Source organism: Molothrus ater, chromosome 7 (genome assembly GCF_012460135.2).
Source record: "Molothrus ater isolate BHLD 08-10-18 breed brown headed cowbird chromosome 7, BPBGC_Mater_1.1, whole genome shotgun sequence".
In the NCBI taxonomy this organism is placed as follows: Eukaryota; Metazoa; Chordata; class Aves; order Passeriformes; family Icteridae; genus Molothrus; species Molothrus ater.
Window position 1 is genome coordinate 19059840 of NC_050484.2, and position 21952 is coordinate 19081791.

Sequence of the window (21952 nt, forward strand, 5' to 3'; positions counted from 1 at the left end):
GCTGCGAAGCAAAATAAGGGGGAAAAATATTTAATAAATTAACTCTCAAATATTTCAGAAAATTGTACTGGGTGGATGCCTACCGAGATTGTCTCTACGTCTCTGAACTTGATGGAAGATTCCGGAAAAAACTGCTGGATCGGTGTGTGGATGCCAACAATACTTTCTGCTTTCAGTATCCCAGAGCAGTTGTGGTTCATCCGAAATATGGGTATGACTTTCCAAGAGTCCTTTTCCTTTATTTTGCAAATAATCTTGCACTATTCTGAAAATCTGAAGTAAAATTGGGCTGCTTGCATTTAGATTTCTGTGGTGTTAGTACTTATTTGCAGCTTAGGAGAAATAGCAGCTTGCCTGTTCTGGGTGTATATGCATGGCTGTCAGCTACCAATGAAAATGGAATTTGGTTCCACATGGACTAGAAAGTTCTGATTGCAAGGCTAAAAAGGGTGGTAGAAGTGTGTATGGTTTGATAGGTGTTGGGGCTGACTGAATTAAATTGTGATTGCACGATTGTCTGCTGTAGCAGTTAAACTAAGAAATATATTAGCTTTCTTCTTTGTCAATCTCTGCTTTAGTTCTTGGCAGGAAATACTATGTTTGAGGCATGGCTTCTAGTATTTACTTCAACAATCCTAACTCTAGGTATTCATTTGAACAGACAGATTTACTGGACAGACTGGGCAGATCGAGCCTATATTGGACGAGCTGGCATGGATGGCAAGGAGAAGACTGTAATCATCTCTACAAAGTTAGAGTGGCCCAATGGACTTACCATAGATTACACCAATGACAAGCTCTACTGGACAGATGCCCATCTAAATTATATTGAGTATGTACACAGGAAATATTAAAACAACCAAATGATCGCTCATGTCAGATTGTGGTGGGAGAATTTCTTGGTGCTGTGAAAAGAATACATACTTCTGCCCACTGACTTTATAGAAAATTGGAGTCAAAATGCCTGGAGTAGTAGATGATATGGATCATTAGATGACACAGTAACTGAGTTGCTACATTCAGTGAAAATTGTCGAAAAATTACAGTGAAAAAGCTCACACTCTGTACTAAAAGATGCAACTTCTCTGTGTCTACTTATGCAACCTGAACCAAAGCAAAATTGACTATAAATTCCCTATTTTTTGATTCTCTTGTTTTTGGTTATAGATGAGAATTGAGCTGTAACTAAACTAGGTATGTGCTAATAAGTTGTATACAAACCTTTAGAAGATGTCTGAATGCCCATAAGTTTGATATGGGATTTCCTGTTGGCAAGTGGGATTCTTTTGTCAATCAAGAAAAATCTATACATTGCTTCTAGTACAAGAAAATTCCACGTAAATAGCAGTAAAAATAAGTAATAGTTATCTGACTAATTAAATTTTGAAACTCATAATACTGAAATATTTTGAAACCAATAACTTGTATTTATGTTAGTGTTCATATTTGTATTCATATTTACCTGCACATTTAGATTTATATTTGTATTTACTTCTATTCTTCTCTATTAATTCTTCTGGTAGCCTTTTCTATGATAAAGTATTAGAGATGTCTTTTTAAAAATGTGAGTTAATTATATGTATGTTTCTCTTTCTCTCTCTCCTCTCTTGTATTTCATAATTTCCCCATATATGAGGAAGGTATAGAAAAATGTAAAATCTTGTCAAAGATAGCTCAGCAAAGGAAGCTCTAAATCAGAAAGACATGTAAAATTTAGGAATATAAGAAGGCTATTATTGTTTTCAGTGTTTCATTATTAGCAGTCTGAATCATCTAGGCAAGCTAGTCTCTTTTGTGACAAAAATAACTCGCTGTTAAGGCAATAAATGTGCAAAATTTCATTGTTCTAGCTAATGTGCTTCAGGAGGGCTGTACAGTTCAGTGGATGTTACTCTATTCCATTTATTTCCCTGAAATAGCCTGTTTTACTTTCCTCCATATACTGAAATGAATTTGCTGAGGATGGTCATCTGTCTTTAGGCATAAAGAAGCTGCAATTCTACATTTCATGTTTCTGGTCACCAATAATGAAGGACTATAAGCATACATAATGTGTGAAGAGAAAAGATGGAAAGAAGTTTTAGCATTTATCTGAATGTTTTGCACAAATTTTTCTTTGTGAAGGTACTCTGACCTGGATGGACATCATCGTCACACGGTGTATGATGGGACTCTATCTCATCCATTTGCAATAACTGTTTTTGAAGACACAATATATTGGACTGACTGGAACACAAGGACAGTTGAAAAAGGAAATAAATATGATGGATCAGAAAGGACTGTTCTTGTGAATACCACACACAGACCATTTGACATCCATGTTTACCATCCATACAGACAACCATTTGGTGAGAAAACAGAATTAGATTTGCATTTAGAGGATCAGCTGTTATTTGGGGACTAGTTGTAGAGGACTCTGAGTGCACTCAGCTTTTGCCTTTGCTGACTGGAATAAAAGGTACAGATTAAATGTAGGCATCTAGTTTTACATTTATGAATTGCCCTTTCTTTGAAAAGCAATAACTGCTAATGCATAATTTTAAATTAGTTTCTAAAACATCATTGCTTGATAGCATAGATTTTGTGTACATGAAATGACACATATTTCTCTCATGAAATGTCTACTTATCTAGGTTTTGGTTTTCAACCTCTTACATTTAAGGTTTCAAAACAGTATTAGAGGAATCTATCATAGATTGAAACATTTGTGTTCTGGAATTTATGACGTATGGTAATATTTACTCTTCTATTTTACCAGTTAATAATCCTTGTGGCACCAATAATGGTGGTTGTTCCCATCTTTGCCTAATAAAAGCTGGTGGTCAGGGGTTTTCCTGTGAATGTCCTGATAACTTCATGGTCATACAGTTTGGCAATACAGCCCACTGCCTTCCAATGTGCTCTAGCACCCAGTTCCTCTGTGCAGACACTGAGAGGTAAGTCTGTGTCTCACCATCCCTTTTTCCATGTGTTTTTAAGGCTATGTTTTACAGTTTAATCTGTTCAAAAGGGCAGGAAATTAGGGCTTCCTTCTGTTCTCATTATGAATTTGTGACATGCTTGCAGAGAGAAAACTAGGAAAAAACAAGAAGACAGGCTTTCATTTTGGAAGAGTACTTCTAGGCTGGTTCCTTATGTAGTACTTTTTAACTTTTCTTTCTATTATAGGCATCGCTGATGTAGCAAAGTTTGGGTTGTTAGAAGCATGTACCTCCAGAAAACATTTCTTGTTGAATTCTCAAACCTGGAATTTTATTTTATATATATTTTTAAACATCTTTTACAATGTATCTGTTTCTGCCAAAAATATAGTCTGCCAGTGTCCCAGGAAAGCCATTTAGCTGATGTGAGGGCGCATTTCTAACCCCTTTTACTGAGACAGCAGTGGAGGGAGAGGAATGGTGATATAAGAGCTCTTGTACTGATGTATCACCTTGGAGCCTATGAGGAAGATGTGCTTATTGGGTTGCCTTTTGAAGCAGTGTTATAATGATAATCTCTAGTGAAATTTTTTGTGCTAAAGTTTGGGTGAATTTTATTATACAAAATATGACCTCAATAAATGATTGATCTAAAAAATATCAGAGAGGATTACCCCAAATAAACATAAAAATTAATTCTTTATTATTTTCTGTGAACTTCCTTCTAGAAGTCTACCAATATATTCTGTTTATCATCTGTTTCTGGTGACAGTATTCTGGCATATTTTATTAGCATTTGACATATGAAATAGAAAGCATAAAATTCAAGATGTTTTGGATGTTTCAATAAATATCACTTAGACAAGACTGTCTTTTGTGCTGTAAAAGGATGGTTGTACATCTGTAAAGCCATATCCTCAACAAAGAACACACTGCTTTCTCTTTGTAGGTGTATTCCCATCTGGTGGAAATGTGACGGGCAGAGGGACTGTCGAGATGGCTCAGATGAGCCCCCGACCTGTCCGCACCGGTACTGTCCTGTGGGGCAGTTCCAGTGCAATGATGGCAACTGCACAAGTTCACATTTCTTATGCAATGCCCAGCCGGATTGCCATGACAGATCAGACGAAGATCCTGTACTTTGTGGTATGTTCCAGCACATAAATTAAGCTGATTTTCCAGTAGAAAACATGTAATCATATATAAATTTCATAATCACTATAGCTTTTTCAAAGATAAAAAGGTGAGATAGACAGATGTAGTCTTCTGTAGTCTTGCACCTGCTGGAGCAATTCACCTCTGTGCAAGCAGGGTAAAGGTGAGCAAAAATGTACTATATCAAAACATAAACAGTTTCTATACCTCCAAGACAAATTTGCATTGAGGTAAATTACCATCTGAGATATCGAATATTAGAAACAGGGCTCACTTTGTTTTGCTCTGAGTAAAGCCATGGTGATTATGGAGAGTCTAGGGCTTCCTAATGCCCAGGTCAGTCTAATTTTAACTCTGTTCTACTTTGTGTGATGGGACAAAATTATTACATCCTCTGCATTGCACAAAATCCAGTTCATGTGGAAAGATTTGTTTTGGAGAGTGGTTTGTGGTAGCAGTCTTACAGAAATGTAACATAATTATGCTTGTGGAATAACGTTATCTCCTTAAAAACGTATGCTATTCCACATACTTATGTCTAATTTAAAAAGCCTATCCCTCCTTCTCTTTTTGTAAATAATGTCATTCTGGCAGTTGCAAGCAAGTAATCTAAAGCAAAAGGGAAAGCAGTGTGGTTATATAACTGATAGTGTCATTGCCTTCCATTGCAACATGGTTCTAACAATGACAGAATTAAATGAAATGTCAATCTTAACTGAGTTTCAAATAGCTAAGATTTTAAGTGTTTCACAGGGGAACTTAAAAGTAGAAGTATGGCAGCTGTGTAATGCTGGGTACAGCATAACATACTGGGTACAATAAAAATCAGTTTAGGCCTATGGAATTCCTTTTACTTGTTATCTCGTGCATGGTAACAGAATCCTTTGGTCTAGAATGTTAATGGAAATTATAATACACTGTTTTCTCCAGAACAGTTTGGCACTGTATGTAAAAGAAAGTAGTAGAGTGGACTATGGCAGGAAATTCTGGAAACAGGGATAAGTTTTGACTTCTGTTTTCAGAGCTACCCCAGTTTGCTAGCACTGCTGATATCACCTTTCAGTGCTTTGTCCTTTGGGAATAGAGGTTTTTCTACGTTGTGCAGTTGACATTAGCATGGTCTTCTCCTATGTTTTCTGTCATGTTCATTCATAGAGAAACAGGCTCATCAGGCAATACACACCTAAGCTGATAGCATGGCCAGAGCCAAAATGCCACTTAGCTCTTCTGTGAAGTGAGTGGGAGACCCTGCCTCAATCATGTTGAATGCTGGGTTTACTTCCCTCTGCTTTAGGAGAAGGTAGTATATGTCTCGCTCCTAGAAAACTGTAGAGCCTTAGTGAGCTTGTTTGAAGATACCTGGGGAAAATGTGAAATGTCATGTTAGAAATGTGTACCTTAACTGCTTTAACTGGGCAAGGATATATGACATTTTAAATTTCTTTCTGGCTTTGTTTTTAACTGTTGATGTAAACGTAAGGGCTCAATTGATATAACAGCAGCAGATGATTTCTGTAAGTTTCAGTATCCTAACAGCTGATCTGTATTCTTTCAGCTAATCACCAGTGTGAAACTCATCAGTGGCAGTGTGCCAACAAACGATGTATCCCAGAAGCCTGGCAGTGTGATAGAGAGGATGACTGTGGTGACAACTCGGATGAAGACGGTGATCACTGTGCCAGTAGAACCTGTCCCCCAGGCCAATTTAAATGTGACAATGGCCGCTGTATCCCACAGTCCTGGAAGTGTGATGTGGATGATGATTGTGGTGACAACTCTGATGAGCCATTCCACGAATGCAGTAAGCACACAGCTGTAGTAAAATGCCTACATTAAAGTGCACTAATAGCAGAGAGAACCACATAATTTAATTTTCCTGAGATTGAAAGTTTATTGGAAAGGAGTATTTTCTGCAAGCTAATTGCATTTGTGTAGTAAAGAGTGTTAGAAAACATAGAGACTATGTGATAATTTACTATTTACATATTCTTGAAGGAGAGAAAGCCTAATTATCCTGGCCAGAGTATCAGAAACTGGAAGCATCTCACTCTGACTTTCTTGATGCTAGGATTTTCCTATATGGTCTATCATGTCTCTCTGAACTAATGGGTGTCTTCAAGAACTTGTGACCAGTTTTTTGCCATCTGAGGACAAGCTGCCTCCTCTGGCTTCCACATTTGGGGCTCTTGCCAGTGTCACAAGGTCTGAATAGTTTAGGGAAAACCACAATGAGTGTGATTTGATCCTGTGATGGGTTTGTAGCATATGCAGAATACAAGCAGCATAGACTGGAAAAGATAGTAAAATCAGATTCATTTAATGCTTTCTCTTTTGCAACACTCTTTTTAGTCAAAATAATTGAATGTAAATCATAAAAGGTTAGGAGACACAGAAAAGCAGAGGATGGTTAATGGCTAAGTAACACAATTAATTTGGACAACTGCCTCTTTCAGTGGGACCTGCTTATCGATGTGACAATCACACACAGTTCAGCTGTAGAACCAACTACCGTTGTGTACCGTTGTGGGCAGTGTGCAATGGGAATGATGACTGTAGAGACAACAGTGATGAGCAAGGCTGTGGTAAGTTTGGAGATGGTCATTTAAACGTAACTTTGTGCCTAGAATATTTCTCCAATTTGCAAACACTCAGATTTTCTGAAAGCCCTCAGTAATAATGTACCTGGGCAAAGACTATGCTAATGTGTGCTCTTTTGTTGTCAACCTGTCTACACTTCAGAGGAGATGACTTGCAGTCCTTCTGGAGATTTCCGTTGTGACAATCATCGATGTATCCCGCTGCGCTGGAAGTGTGATGGAGATGATGACTGTGGAGATAACTCTGATGAGCATAACTGCAGTGAGTTCTTGTTTTCTTCATAATTATACAGTTCCACTTTTGACTTAAATATCCTTCTATTTTTTATGAGAACACAGCAGCTCTCAAATGCAACCCTTCGTTTTATATGGTAGTCTCTCTTTTATTTGCTGAAATACCACACTGATATAAAGGATGCATAAAAACACTAATCCATCCAGTCATCACAATAACAAAAATCCTGTTTTCCACTGAGAAGTGACATTTGAATTTTATCCTGTGTGCAAATGTATAGTTTCTTAAACAATAACAGTGGATCTTTTTCCTCTTATTTGAATTAAAAGCTTCTGTATAATTCTGTTTTGAAACAAAGTCTGCAGTGATTTTCCTTTTTTCTGTGTCAAGAGGGACATGGAATATCGACCATATTTAAAGAGTACTTGGGGGTAATGATGTTTTAACATAATTTAATTTTTAAGATTTTACCTCTGCCCACATTACTTTTGTCTGGTTCAATGAGACAGGTGTGGATGTTTAACTTTACATTTGGGAAACTTTTCCTATTTGTACATTGATTTTTAAATGAAGGTCCTCGTGAGTGCACAGAAAGTGAATACCGTTGTGACAACCTGCGCTGCATTCCTTCCCGGTGGATCTGCGACCACGATGACGACTGTGAGGACAATTCAGATGAACGTGACTGTGGTGTGTATTATCTGAATGCTACCTCTTACATGCTCACACTCTTGTTTCTAATGTGATAAATTATTCTGCAAAATAATCTTTTATGGGAAGCATCTTTAAAGAAGTAAAGTTCACCCTGTCATGCTAGTCACTTCACCAAAAATAGAGAATACCACAGTTTTAGTAGTCTGAGATTTTCCAGCATTTTTAGAAGATTGTTTTCAAAATATAAAAAGTTTTTCTGTCTTTGAACAAGAAGATCTTTCAACAGTTACTTCTTAATCTTTTCAGAGTTGAGAACCTGCCACCCAGGTTATTTCCAGTGTGAGAGTGGACACTGTATTGCAGAGCGCTTCAGATGTGATGGAAATGCAGACTGCCTTGATTTCTCTGATGAAGCAACTTGTCGTGAGTTATAAGCTTTGCAATTGGTGCTCATTGTGGTCACGTCCAGGAATATTTGCACTTTTCCCTATTTTTAAGTGAGATGACTCCTTAGAGATATAGAATTCTACAATGCTCAGTGATTTTAGTAAAAATTCAGGATAAGCATAATATTTTGAATCAGCATTTTAACATAATAATGGGTTCCCATCTCTTACACTGATTGTAAACACATTCTTAATGGTAGGAAATGAATGTGTTTACCAAGTCCAGGAGAAGATACACATGTGATTGAATTAAAATTTTTCACTATCCCATGAGCACTGCAAGAACCAAACTGTTTCAGTTGTACCAAATTCTAACAAGGTTTCTAATGAGATTGTTTTCTATAATACTCAAGTAGTGTAAATGTCCTAAAGTGTCAGTGAACCCAAGGAAATAATACACTTTTCCATTTCTATTTTCCTTTGGTATATTGATCTACTGTGAAAAAAATGTCTGTAGCTTGTCTGGATCTACAGCTGCAGCTGTTTACCCAGAAAGTATTGTTCCCAGTTGGAATGAAAATATTCCCTCTGTGCTCTATCTGCATTGACTGACATCGGCTTTTTGGGTGATACTGATGTGCTGGTTCTGACTTACATGTTCCCATGATCTTAGGCTTCAGTACTTGGGAGAATTCCTTTCTCTTCATGTTGGTATCAGGGCAGTTCTGTACATCTTTCCATGTACTTAATTTTAACACCTGTGCTTTAATTAAGAAAGGGCATCTGCACAGTACTATCTTTATTTTTCTGATGGTTACCACATCCTGTGACATACATCACAGCAGTTGTCTTTCAGAACCTGAGTTATAAAACATTTGACTGTTCTTAAATGGAGGATAAAATGTATGAGAAGGTATTGAAAGGGCAAGGGTATGGTTTATTTATATAGGATGGTAGAATAATATTTTTGGTTTTTCTTTGGTTTAGTTAAGTTCCTTTCACAGTTTTTACAGAATATGAGTGGGAACTTTTTGCTATATCAACATGACTCCTTTTGAAATTGCATATCTTACCTGGTCCTTCAATCATTCCTGTTTGGTGCCAGTGAGGTTAATTATCTTTTTTATTGAACTAGATTTGTCAATAACAAACTCAAGTAGCATTTGTTAAATTAATTTTTTTATTTTCAAAAGCTTGTCTAACATAACTTGTTTCACTCTTCATTGAAACCTGAATTAATTACTCGTAGCTGTGAAAAAGTCTTCAGTCCTTGCAGCCTGTTGTTGCTGTACATTTTTGAAGCACCTCATATAGTGTCTCCTATTATGGATTTAAGTGTTTTTAAAAACAATATGGGGTTGGACTGATTATTTTTCATAAAAACCATAACATTTTTATTGTAAATGAAAATGTAATAATTTTCTTCTTTTTCAGCAACACGTTATCCTAATGGTACATACTGTCCACCCATGCTGTTTGAATGCAAAAACCATGTCTGTATTCAGCCATACTGGAAATGTGATGGGGATAATGATTGTGGAGATGACTCTGATGAAGAACTTCATCTTTGCTGTAAGAGAGAGAAATGATATTAATATGAACAATATGCTTAATCTCTAAATATAATAGATCAATTAGAAAATAAATTGTAATTATTTGGGATGAGTGCTAAGAATTTTGCTTTACATGCAAGTTCACTTCATTCTGTGGCAGTATTTCTCACTGCTTTGCAGATGTTTCTATATGTGGTTATGAAAGTAGGGAGAAGCATATCAGAGATAAGCTTCACTATTCACGTTTCACTATTTCACATTTTTCAAGTTGGTTATCAAAAATAAGAATGTCAGTTTGAAATAAAAGATTAATTCAGATAATGTATATTGTCACAAGTGCTGAACTTTCAAAGCTATTGGTGTTGCCAGGACATCTTTGTAAATATGGCTAAGAAGTCCTGACGTGAGGTCTAATAATTAGGTGTTGGAGGTGCTACTTAAACTGGTTTTGTCAGTAATGCACTTAAATAACATGTTGGATTTCCAGTCAATTTCCTTCATAAACAAACCTAGAAACCTCAGTGTTATATGTAGTTAGAGATTTGTCTTTGGCCAAAGATGAGGTACTGTGTTCTGATTAAAAAAAGTGTAATGTCCTAACATACAATCACCAAAATATACAGAAAATATTTTTTTTGTCTGAATGCCTCCTTACCTTTTGAAATATACAAAACACATAAATGTTCCAAGAGAAAAGTCATATGAATAATTTGTGACCCAGTGGCCTGAAGTATCACAATGTGACTGATTGACCTCTGTGCTTTTAGTGGATATTGCCTGTGAATCTCCATTCCGTTTCCGGTGTGACAACAATCGCTGTATTTACAGTCACGAGCTGTGCAACCAGGAGGACGACTGTAGAGATGGAAGTGATGAGAAAGAGGAACACTGTATGTTTACAAAAACTGAGCATCAAATTCAGTAATTTTGATGTGCTTAATATTTAATAATACCAAAGAGATGTCAAAGTTAACCTTAGATAATGAAAACAAGAGCTCACTATGAAATAATTTTAACTATGGTTATTGGTACTATGTATTTATAGCTCTCTGTACAAGTAGCAAAAATGGTCAAACATTTTTCTGAAAAGTAAAGAGCATGATTTTCAAACAATACTAGATTTTATTATAAGCACCAGCTACATATTTGCTCATATTATTATGAGCTCTACCTAAAAGGAGGAAGAGGAAAGAGTTTGGCTGTATGGTAAAATTGGCTAACTGGGACTTTTAAAATAAACACATGGTAATACTTCCTGAAGTTGTGTCTCTGTTAAGATTCAGTAGGTTTTTGCCCTCAGAAATCTTATGTAGTTCTCGCTGACTGTGCTGTACATTCTCAAGTGTAATAATATTTTTAGTTGCTCAATGATATTGTTTGCTGGCTTTATTGTACAATATTCTAAATGTTAATAGTTTACTCATATCTCTATAATTTCTTGAAGTCTGCAGTAGGTGTATGAAGTATATCATTGAAGGATATTAATAAGTTTGCACTATTAAAAGGAAAGTTTAGTCAACTGTTAACACAAAGAATTTTCCTTCTGTCTTTTTTATAAAACAGCAGGACTTCTTTCAATTCATGGAGATGTGACTAGAAATCAGGATGTTACATCTTGGCTATGGTTTTAACTTTATACAGACTTCCAAAGTAGCCTTGCCACTGTTTTACCAGGTGGCATCACCTTCCCCATTAGCAATGGGGAATAGGGCTGTCTGTTGGTACTTCATAGCTTAAACTGTGACAGAGGAATATTTCTCTTCTTGATTGTAGGTAGAGAGCCAACCCCAAGACCTTGTAAAGCTGAAGAATTCAAGTGCAGTAATGGAAATTGCATTCCCCTACATTATGTGTGTGACAATTACGATGACTGCGGAGACCATTTTGATGAAATAGGCTGCAGTAAGTAATAATATCAATAAAATACAAAATTACAATGCTGTTGAAATAGATATTTCTGAAACTGAAAGCAATGAATGTTTTTTCTTGAATACCATACTAAGAAGTATTGTTTTTTAATAGCCTGTGTGAATTTCCTTATTGGTTTTTAATAAGCCTGTTCTAGAATTATTCAGTTAGCTAGGACAATATTTACTGTTTTCATTCTTTCATTATTTTAATTTATTTTGTTTTAATTCTCTTCTGTTTTCATTTTTTTGTATGTGTCTTCCACAAACATATGGATGTGCTACTTAGAGACATGGCTTAGTGGGTCTTGGCAGTGTTTGGTTTATAACACAACCTGATGATCTTAAAGATCTTTTCCAGCTTGAATAATTTCATTGTTCCATGAAATTCAGTGCTCTGAATACAGTCTTTTTTAGGCTTAGAGTATTTATGCATCAAAAAAAGAAAAGATTTGATATTGGTTTTGATCTTGTTTTAAACTAGGTTGTGTTACAGAGGCAAGAACATCCATCTCTTTCAACCATAATTGCAATAGACCAACCTATGGAGTTATTAGTAGGCAGACTCTGAACTGATACATGTTGCTCTAGCCCTGTTAAAAATAAAAGTACATTGAGATGCTTCTATTTTCCTTTTTACAGACATGACCACAGAATGCTTTAAGGACCACTAGTCCTTTGCCTGTTGGCCTTCTCAGATCCTCTGTACAGCTTTTATGTACTATTTATTATATATTTACTAGCATCCATTTAAATGTAAAAGCTCTGACTTGAACTTTGACATGAGAGGTACTCCATAAAATAACCAAACCTTTTTCGGAGGTATTCCTCAGAAAAAACCAAAACAAAATCCTGACTTTTTATGTCAATATATAGACAGCTGCAGAGTGGTAATATGAGCATACACTTGTAATTTCAATTTGTCAGGCTGTGATGGCATCAAGTGAATGTGTGCCAAATGGTACACGGGTGATTTGCCATCCAGCAGACTTCCAAAACACAAATAACTTGGAAGCCTATAGTGTAGTCCATTTTGAAGCAGCTAATTTCTCTGTTTCAATTACCATCCCAATGGTCTTTAGGTAATATAGCCCAATGCAATGACTTGATGAAAATATAGAAGTATAAAAAGGCAATGAAGCAGTGTGAAACAAACACCACCTGATGTCTGCATTCAGCTCTTTGGGGATAAATGTGAATACAGATCAGATGGTGACATTTGGAGCCTTTCAAATACCTGCTATAATGAAAGTGGAATATTTGTGTGTGTATGTGTACAATGAATTTATAGTTCTACATGTATATGAAATTAGTTGTTTAAACTTAATTTAATCAGCACTAGAATGTGTATGTAAAAAGAGCATAATCAGCTTAATGTTAAGTTTTTGCTATACATCTGTATCTTTTCCTCATGATCTTCCAATAAGCATACTATTTATCTTTTCTGCTTATATAACAGATTTGCATTTGTACTCAAGTATTTGATGCATATATAGAGTATATATAAACCAATAGATTTCTATATGTACTTTAAGACATGTATAATTTTCATTATCTGTTACAGACTGACTATTATCCCTGACTTGGCTTTTCCTTTATGGGAATGTTTTGAAGGGCAGTACATTCTGTGCAATGACCTGTACTGTCTGCAGTAGGCTTTAGATTAGGTTTGGCATGAACTACATGCCATCTTCTCTCTAGTTTCCAGATGTTAATAATGTAGGTCCTGTGTTATACTTGATATCAATTGAGAGTATTTCTTGTTCAGCTGATAAGAAAGCATTGGATAAGAATGAGCCCTGTTGGCAAAGTTAGGCATTAGATTCAAATCTCTTAAATTCTGCAGTTGCTGCAGATTGGTGGTAATTTAGAATGTAATTTCTGTTAAGGAAGGTGTGCTTTAATGATTAGGGATCTTTTCCTGACCCTCTTCACTCGTTGACAGCTCTCTTAACCAGTGGTTACCATTGTCTTCGAATTTTAATTAGAAAAAAAAAGGAAAGGAAACTAACTTAATCTCTCTGAAAACTATTTTTAATTGTAATAATGATCAAAATTATTATGCCTTCTCCTTATCACTTAATTTTTTGGTTATAATTGTATAATTTTCTTTTTTTTTTTTCCTTTCAGATCCTGGAACAGAGCGAACTTGTGCAGAAAATATCTGTGAACATAATTGTACCAATCTGAATGAAGGAGGCTTTATCTGTTCCTGTAGGCCAGGGTACAAGGCCAGTGAAAATAATCGCAACTCCTGTGAAGGTATTTTTAATCTTAAAAATGGCTGCTTGCTGATAAGTGTTCACCTGTCACTTCATCATTCTAATGTGACCACTCATTTTCACATTCTAACAGGATTTTTATACATTTATCAGATGCTTCCTAAAAAGTTCTGCCACTGAATCATATTTTCTAACATGTATGCTTCATTCAACAAAAAATTGGCTCCACAGTTACGACTTCTTTTAAGCTTTTGTTGGCTGTAGATATGTTTTTGTTTTACAGCATATAGGTTTTGTCATATTTTTGCAATCTGAGGGATAGAAATGTGATTGTTTTATTTTCCTTATTGAAAACAGACTTACTGCAGGTTATAGTCTCCTTCTGTTCTGTTCTTGAACAGACCTGATGTAAAGGTATGTTGTGTCGTATTTTTGCTGTGGATTTTATGCAGATAAAATGTGGTGAGGAGTCTACTCAAAGGCCATGGTTTGTGGTCATGTGATATAGTACCTTCCCAGTTGGTGATTCAGTTTGTTTTCATGAGAACCCTTCTGCTTGCTTCTCCCAGCTCCTGTGGACAATTTGTGTGGTTTTATTGAAAATGATCCAAGGCCACCCCTCCCTTTCCTGCCTGCTGATATAGTTTCTGAGGACTATGTGTCTTGTCTTCAGCATTTCAAGAAAGCTTTGCTCTTGCATCTCATCTTAGTCATACTTCATCTTTTGTCTTGCCTTATTGATTTAACACAAAAATGCATCTCTGAAAATAAATCTGTTAAGCAGGATTGGAGTAACTATTGGCAATCTGTAGTTAAGACATGGTAAACAGCAGATGAGTGATGAGTTGTTTGATAATAGATGCTGATTTTAAGGATCACTTATGAGGTCACTGATCTTTTAGAGTATGTGGGGAAGGCACAAACCTACCACTTCATGGAGTAAAGATGACCAGCATAGAATCATCAAGGTTGGAAGAGGCCTTTAAAAATATCCAATCCAACCATCAACCCAGCACCACCACTGTAACCCCTAAATCACTAAACCATCAGCCAGCACCAGATGAAGATGCATCTGAAACACCTCCAGGGATGGTGACTCCATGTCCCTGGGCAACCTACTCTGATGCTTGACCACCCTTAGAGTGAAAGTTTTTTTGTAATATCTAATCTGAATTTCCCCTGTCTCATCTTAAGGCCATTTCATCAGCTCCTCTCACTGCAGGCAGCATAAAAGAGTCCAGCCCCCACCTCACTTACAGCCTCGCTTCGGGGAATTGTATAGAGCAACGAGGCCACCTCTGAGACTCCTAGAGACTAAACAAGAAAGAGAGCAAGTTTTAGGAATCTTTTCTCTTCTTGTGTCTAGATATCAATGAGTGTGAGATCTTTGGAACATGCACCCAGGACTGCAAGAATTCCAAAGGAAGCTATGAATGTTTCTGTGCAGATGGCTTCAGGTCTGTGGGTGATCAACAAGGGAAGCAGTGTGCAGCTGATGGTATGTTAACTGATAGCGAGATTGAATGAAGAGCAAGTGCTATATAGCAACTTAATGAATGTAATCCCCTCTTTTATAAGAAGAGGATAATGAAAGCCAAACCTTATTCTGTAAGACAATACTATCTGTGTATTCTACTTATTCCATAATTAGGAATGAAAGTGCTCATCTCTGCTTCCAACTGTAAACATTAGAAATGATACCTTGATTTGTATGCCTGCCTTCATTTCTCCTGAAATTTTCTGCAAACAAAAACCTGTTGTCCTCTGGTTATCATCAGAAGGAAATTAATGTTGCCTATTCCTGAAGTTTAGATTCTTTCAACAGAACAATGCATCAGAAAAAAGTTGCATTAAACTGGTATAAATCAAAGGCAGTTTGATGACAGGTTGCCATTCATTGTTCATGGACTAGTGCACACAAACAGAAGGACTTTGGCCAATGTTTCAGATCAGTCAGTGGCTTTTTATCATACTGCAGTGCAGGGACTGCTGTGTGTGGCAGTCCTTGAATAGGCAGAGTTGACTCAGAAAATAATAGTAATATATCAGTAATAATAAAAATAAAGAGGTGAAGAAAAGAGAAAAAAGTGACAATGGAGCAGCATTATATAAAAACCGAAAGCAGTACTGTATCTAGAAAAGTAGTTACACTTTAACAGCTTTAAGAGCTAAGTGACAGACATATGGTGTGCCTAGTCAAATGGTAAAATCTTCAGAACAGAATGCCTGTGACCAAACTTACATGTGAAACCTAAAAATTGTTTGTAATATGAAAAATTCTACAAGAAAATGAAGTCTCCAGGTTACACATCCAGGGGCCTAGTTCAGCAAGTATTTACTGCTGTTAGGCTGGAAATGCAAAGGACATTTCCACTTCAGTTTCTGCCTGGCTGCCTGTTTATGCCTGTGTCAGAAATCCAGTTTTTTGATACCCTTCTTCACAGGCTTTGTTCAGGAAGCATCTAGACACATAAAAGTATTGAAGGCTAAGTGATAGAAGATAATATAATTGTAGCTGGTAAAAATTAAATCTGTTGTGCCTAAATTCTATTTCTGTAGAATAGAACTCTGCCCTGCTTTGTCATACAATCTCACAGCCTTCATAAATGAGGGTGTTACTGGGATTTTATCAGGCTAACCCAAAATTAAACTGTGGCCAGGAGAACATTCATCTGAATATGGAGACATTAAAATTCACAAACTTTAAGGTAGAACTTGGACATGTCAAAGCTGAAGGGACTGGCAATTTATTTGTATTTTCAAAATTGTTTGCTGTACTTTGAGGGGGAAAGTGGAACCACGTAGTGTGTAGTGGCATTCTGTTTTTGAGATGCAGTGATATGCCAACAATAGAACTTTTAAGAATTTTTAAGGAATTATGTCTGTGCAAGGTCTATGGTGAAAGGGATAATACTACCCTCAGTGGTAGTGGATTTCAATTTTTATGAATTTTGGAAATCTGTGAAGTTTGGATAGCTCTGAAGCTTTAGAAGGGGCCCTAGATTCCCTCTGCTTCTTGTACAGATGCAACTTGTAAAAATCCCATTTAGGTTTAATTAGAAATGACTTTCATCTGTTTTTTCTAAAATGAGAAATAGGTGAAAGTAAATTCATGATTGTTTCCCAGGTAATCCTCCATTGTTACTGCTGCCAGATAATGTGCGCATTCGAAGGTACAACATCTCATCAGAACAGTACTCTGACTACATCGATAACCAGGAGCGCATCCAGGCTCTGGATTATGACTGGGACCCTGAAGGAATAGGCCTGAGTGAGTATGCTAATACTCAATCATGCAATGGTTGGTTTAAAAAGATGCATTTCTGCAGCGTGGGTGTTTAATTTACACTGGAAAGCAAAATCAAATTAGATCAATTGGCCAGGTCTCCACTGAATGTGCTCCTCCCCTCGACTCATTCTCCATCATCACTGGGATTTCTTTTAATGCTTTAATTTAGCTTAGCGGGATTTTGATCTGGTTTTCGTTTCGTTTGAGTGTGAGTTTAGCTGTAGAATTGTGGCTCTTTAGGATTATGCTGCAATAGAAGATTGTTATTAACCCCTTCCTTTTCCTTTTGCCTCTGCAGTTCCCAAACCTAGCCCAAAGTTCCCAAACCTTGCAAGAACTTAAACTAAGCAGAAATGGCCAATAGATCCCTGTATTAACATTTTTTTGGTTATTCCTCAAGTTCCCTTTCTTTGCTCTTTCCACAGGGCCACTGTCCTGCGCCATACTTGCTCCTTAGGCTTATGAGAGTCTAAATTACTCTCAAAATCATGTGTAAAGATGCTCTTGAGAAATGTGATATATATTTCTTGATAATCTAGCTCAAGATGACTTTGGATGTGTATCTTGCCTATGATGGATGACTAGACACTAACACAACCTTACTCATAAATAAATGGGGCTGGTAATTTCACATAAGAGCCTCAGAAAAATTAGAATTTTTGACAAATACGTCATTAACTAGACATTTTCATCTTTTTTTAAGGTATTGTGTACTTCAGCATTCTGGGACAAGGTTCTGAGTTTGGAGCCATCAAACGTGCTTATCTCCCCACGTTTGACAGCAGTAGGAACAATCCAACAAAGGAAGTTGACTTGAATCTCAAATACATAGTTAATCCTGATGGGTTAGCTGTTGATTGGGTTGGAAGGTAAGTACACTGAAAAGCTAGAAAAATGCTGTACCTTCTCTCTCTATGTGTCAGTTTGTGAATTTGATCACGCTGTGCAAAATCCACTTTTTTATTCCTTATGTATTGTCTCTGAATATGTCTAGTCTGAAGGTAGGTCAGAACAATGTAGTAAGCTGTCCTTGCCCAGGCAGCAGGTTAGTAGGTGTGCATGTGGCTGACTGCATCACATATTCTGTGCAACTGGCAGATCAGTTGTGCATCAGTAACATGATAATACACAAGCCTCCATATCAGATGGATTCTTCTTCAATGACTTAGGTACGCTCCAGGGAACAAGCTTTCTTTGCTTTTGGAAGGAAAGCTCCCCAGCCCACAATAGAATTTTATCTTTTATCTTTGCTCATTCCTTACCAACCCTGTGCTGTATGAGCAATCCTAAAACAGAAGGAGCTCTGAAGTTTGATGAATAGATGTGTTTTCTCAGAAAATGGTAAAGTTTTTGTAATTGTGTTTAAGAGGTCTTTCTCTCTTTACTGACTTCGGATATTTTTAGCCTAAAACATGGTAATTTTTTAAACTTAATCATAGAAATCATGAGATCACTCCTTATGTTTAGTACCTTGGAGAAGAGCTGGGACAAAGTTGGGCCTGACTCTTGGAAGTTTGATTTCAGTTTATGGTGTCATTTCATCTTGCAATATAACTGTTAAAGGACATGGTGGACAGGTATAGCTGTAGCTCATGTGGTATTAATGTTGAGCAGAACCTGATGCATCCAGGATAATATATCACAAGCATCCTGGTGAGGCTTCAGCTTCATCTTGGTGAGCAACTTCAGCACTTCAAATATAGTGCTGCACCGATTTCAGAACAATGTTGAAATGTACTTTAAAAAACTACGTTTCATTATCTGCACATTATATAAAATGCTACACATGGTTTGAAACACTTAGTCTTGCTGCTTATCTGCCAAATAGAAATTACAGTATGTTTTCACATTTACAGGTCATCTAGGAGATAATTTATTCAAGCAGAAGGCACCATATGATTAGTGAGTGCATAATAATGAGTCTTTTTATTATCTAAGGTCAAAAAAAATTAAAAATTATAAAGGCATGATGATAAACAAAATTCAAGGAAGAGTAGACTGAGCACCCTGTTTATTAGGACTAAAAGCATTTTCATCTGATATGGGAACAATTTATTCATTAGTATCTCTGTCAGAAGACAATAGTCTAGAGAGGAGCTGTGAACTAATAAGCTGGATATCTCCAGAGCTGCTGCATAAATTACATGGTAAATGAATTTTTATTTGTAATGAACCTCATCATCTTCTGAAAAACAGAGTCTTTAAAGATGCTTACTAGCCACTTCTGCTGCTTAAAAGTAACAATGACAGTTTTCAGTAGTCCTTCAATGAAGATTATTTGACAGGGACCAGAGGTAGCTGCAGAAACTTTTTCACAGGAGAAAAACAAGTGACCCAACAGATCACACACATTTGCTAAACTTACCTATATTTAGGGTCTGTATATTCTATACAAGTTCAGTAATCAATACAGCTTCATTATATTAATTTTCTTCAAGTTTGATAAAGTGTGTCTTAATTTTTTTTATTCCTCTTCCAAGTGTAAACTATTTACTTTTGGAATGTTTTGTGTTTTATGCAATTCAGACATCTTTACTGGACTGATGCAGGAACTAATCGCATAGAGGTGGCAAAGTTAGATGGACGGTATAGAAAATGGCTTATTTTTTCTCACCTGGATCAACCAGCAGCTATTGCTGTCAATCCAAAACGTGGGTGAGTATTGCAGGACTTACCAGAATTATTTCCAATACTATTCAAAACCAAAAAACCCCACCGTGGTAATTTTTCAGGAAAGACTAAGGGAATGTTTTCTGGAACTTCCTTTTACTAACATTGCAAAATTTGTGTGCATGGGAAAGCATTTTAGGATTAACATGGATGCCTGTGTCAGTGATAAGACCAGATGGTTCAAATAAAAATCTCTTTTCTACATTATAATGTGCCCACCCAGATTCTTTGTTACTGCTGAAACAGGGAAATAGATGGGATTGTCTCTTTACCAGCTCCAAGCAGGACAGTCATAGCCTCCTCCATGGGGAAAAGCAATGTAAATGCACTTGTAAATTCAGTAGCTGGGCTTGCTGCAACTTGGATTAAATGGTAGATCATGAGATATTGTGATATGTGCTTCTCTCAGTTGGGCTACAGCAGCATAGCTCCATGAAGTGACATGGATGCTACAGCTTTGTTGTGACTGATGGGTGTTCTTTTGGTATTTATTGTTCAGTGAACTCTCTGTGACCTTCCCAATCACATCTGCAAAACATAAGTTGCTGAACAGCTTTTTTTTCCATTACTGACCTTTTCCATGAAACTCCAAAGGATAATCACAGTGACCAAATTCTGAACCTTATCCATTTCTCATTCTGTCCTTTCAGGCTCATGTATTGGACTGACTGGGGAAGGCAGCCAAAGATTGAATGTGCCTGGATGGATGGACAGCAAAGACAAACTCTGGTCTCTGAAGACCTTGGCTGGCCAACTGGTCTTTCTATTGATTATTTGAACAATGATAGGATCTATTGGAGCGATTCTAAAGAAAATATAATTGAATCCATGAGACCTGATGGGACAGACAGAACCATTGTACTACATGGAGGTAAGAATGTACTATGCAATTAATAGTGACCAAGATGTGTGCTAACAAGCACTTGGGCTTCACAAGTGGGGCTACATTTGGGAGCTTTTCAAACATTAAGTCTTGGTAGTGTTTTCTCCTTTATACAGTGATCAATGGCACACCAGGTTCAGGGATGCCTGGTAACTAGACTTCCAGAGTGGAGTTTGTGATCCAAATAGGAAGTAATGTGGAAAACTAGATTCTTATTTTTCATGTACACTATTAATCAGTATTAATCAGTGTGGGCACTGAGACATGAAGAGGTCTGGCACATGAGGATATAAATATATCACTGCATGTGTCTTAAAATGAAAGCAGTAAATCATGTATTTAAGCTGAAGAACAGCAGTTTTGTCTGTTCCACTGAAGATTTGCTTGCTAACAGTCTGTTATTTGGTTCCTTTGAGAAGTAGGCAGTCCATACAGCCTTGATGTCTTTGAAGGGCATTTATACTGGATAGCTAAAGAACGAGGAGAAGTCTGGAAGAAGGATAAATTTGGAAATGGAGAAAAAGTGAAAGTTCTGACCGTAAATCCGTGGCTTACCCAAGTGCGCATCTATCACCAGCACAGATACAATCAGTCAGGTGGGTAATCAGGATCCTAGTGAGCCATTTCCTGCTGTGAAATTGAAGTTGGTATCGATGTCTGCAAAGAGCTTAGGAAACTTTTGATAATGTGTCTATTGGTAAATGATAATATTAGTTTCTGAAAACCTAAAAATTAAATAGAGGCTGACAAGTATTTTCTGCACACCCAAAATGAAATCAATAGTGGAACACCACACACTGGTCTTTCGAGTCTCTAAAATATGACCATGTCATTTCTCTTTTCCCCCTCCCTCACAAGGACAGTCGTAATATATATTTATCCTGGCAAAGTGCAGATCATTAATACTTGGAGTAGTTTGTTCCTGGTGCTATATGGGCTCTCAGCAGCCATTGTCTCTCTCTTAAGAATGTAAGGGTGTAAGAAAAGGCAGAGAGAAGGTTTTAGTATAAATGTGGTGTGTTGACACAACTGACTATGGAATTGCCCTTCTTTACCTTTACCAATATGCTACATTGCTTCTTCAAATCTTTATCACTTTATCACTTTTTCAGTGCCTAATCCTTGTAAAGATGTCTGCAGCCACCTCTGTTTGCTGAGACCAGGAGGATACACCTGCTCATGTCCTCAAGGGACTCGGTTTCTAGAAGGCAGCAGCACGGAATGTGATGCAGGTAGAATAATTTGTCAAACTGGAAATGAAAGCAACAGAAACTTTTCTTTAGGAATACAAATACATTACTGAATTAGAAGTATGGAGAGATATGCTAACTGATGTAATAGATATTGGTAAATCAGAATATCTGGCTTTTATTCTCAGTCATCACTGATTTGTGGTCATCTTGTACATTTTCTTTAATGTCTTTGCGTGTCATTTGTAAAATGGATATAGGCCTGTCAATCCATCCAGACCAGACCCAGC

General features: G+C 36.8%; 1 protein-coding gene across 1 annotated transcript in view; it reads left to right on the top strand.

The window, feature by feature from the left end:
• Positions 1-21952, top strand: part of LRP2 (LDL receptor related protein 2) — a 110770-nt gene that overhangs the window by 79038 nt on the left and 9780 nt on the right. The window contains exons 51-71 of the mRNA XM_036387093.2: positions 59-211; positions 662-832; positions 2125-2348; positions 2759-2936; positions 3871-4067; positions 5632-5877; positions 6530-6658; positions 6816-6935; positions 7482-7598; positions 7869-7985; positions 9383-9520; positions 10269-10391; positions 11275-11403; positions 13539-13670; positions 14997-15128; positions 16758-16901; positions 17623-17788; positions 19446-19574; positions 20240-20460; positions 20892-21068; positions 21585-21704. Coding sequence (XP_036242986.1) covers positions 59-211; positions 662-832; positions 2125-2348; positions 2759-2936; positions 3871-4067; positions 5632-5877; positions 6530-6658; positions 6816-6935; positions 7482-7598; positions 7869-7985; positions 9383-9520; positions 10269-10391; positions 11275-11403; positions 13539-13670; positions 14997-15128; positions 16758-16901; positions 17623-17788; positions 19446-19574; positions 20240-20460; positions 20892-21068; positions 21585-21704 — 3263 coding nt within the window. The remainder of the gene's footprint in view (positions 1-58; positions 212-661; positions 833-2124; positions 2349-2758; positions 2937-3870; positions 4068-5631; positions 5878-6529; positions 6659-6815; positions 6936-7481; positions 7599-7868; positions 7986-9382; positions 9521-10268; positions 10392-11274; positions 11404-13538; positions 13671-14996; positions 15129-16757; positions 16902-17622; positions 17789-19445; positions 19575-20239; positions 20461-20891; positions 21069-21584; positions 21705-21952) is intronic.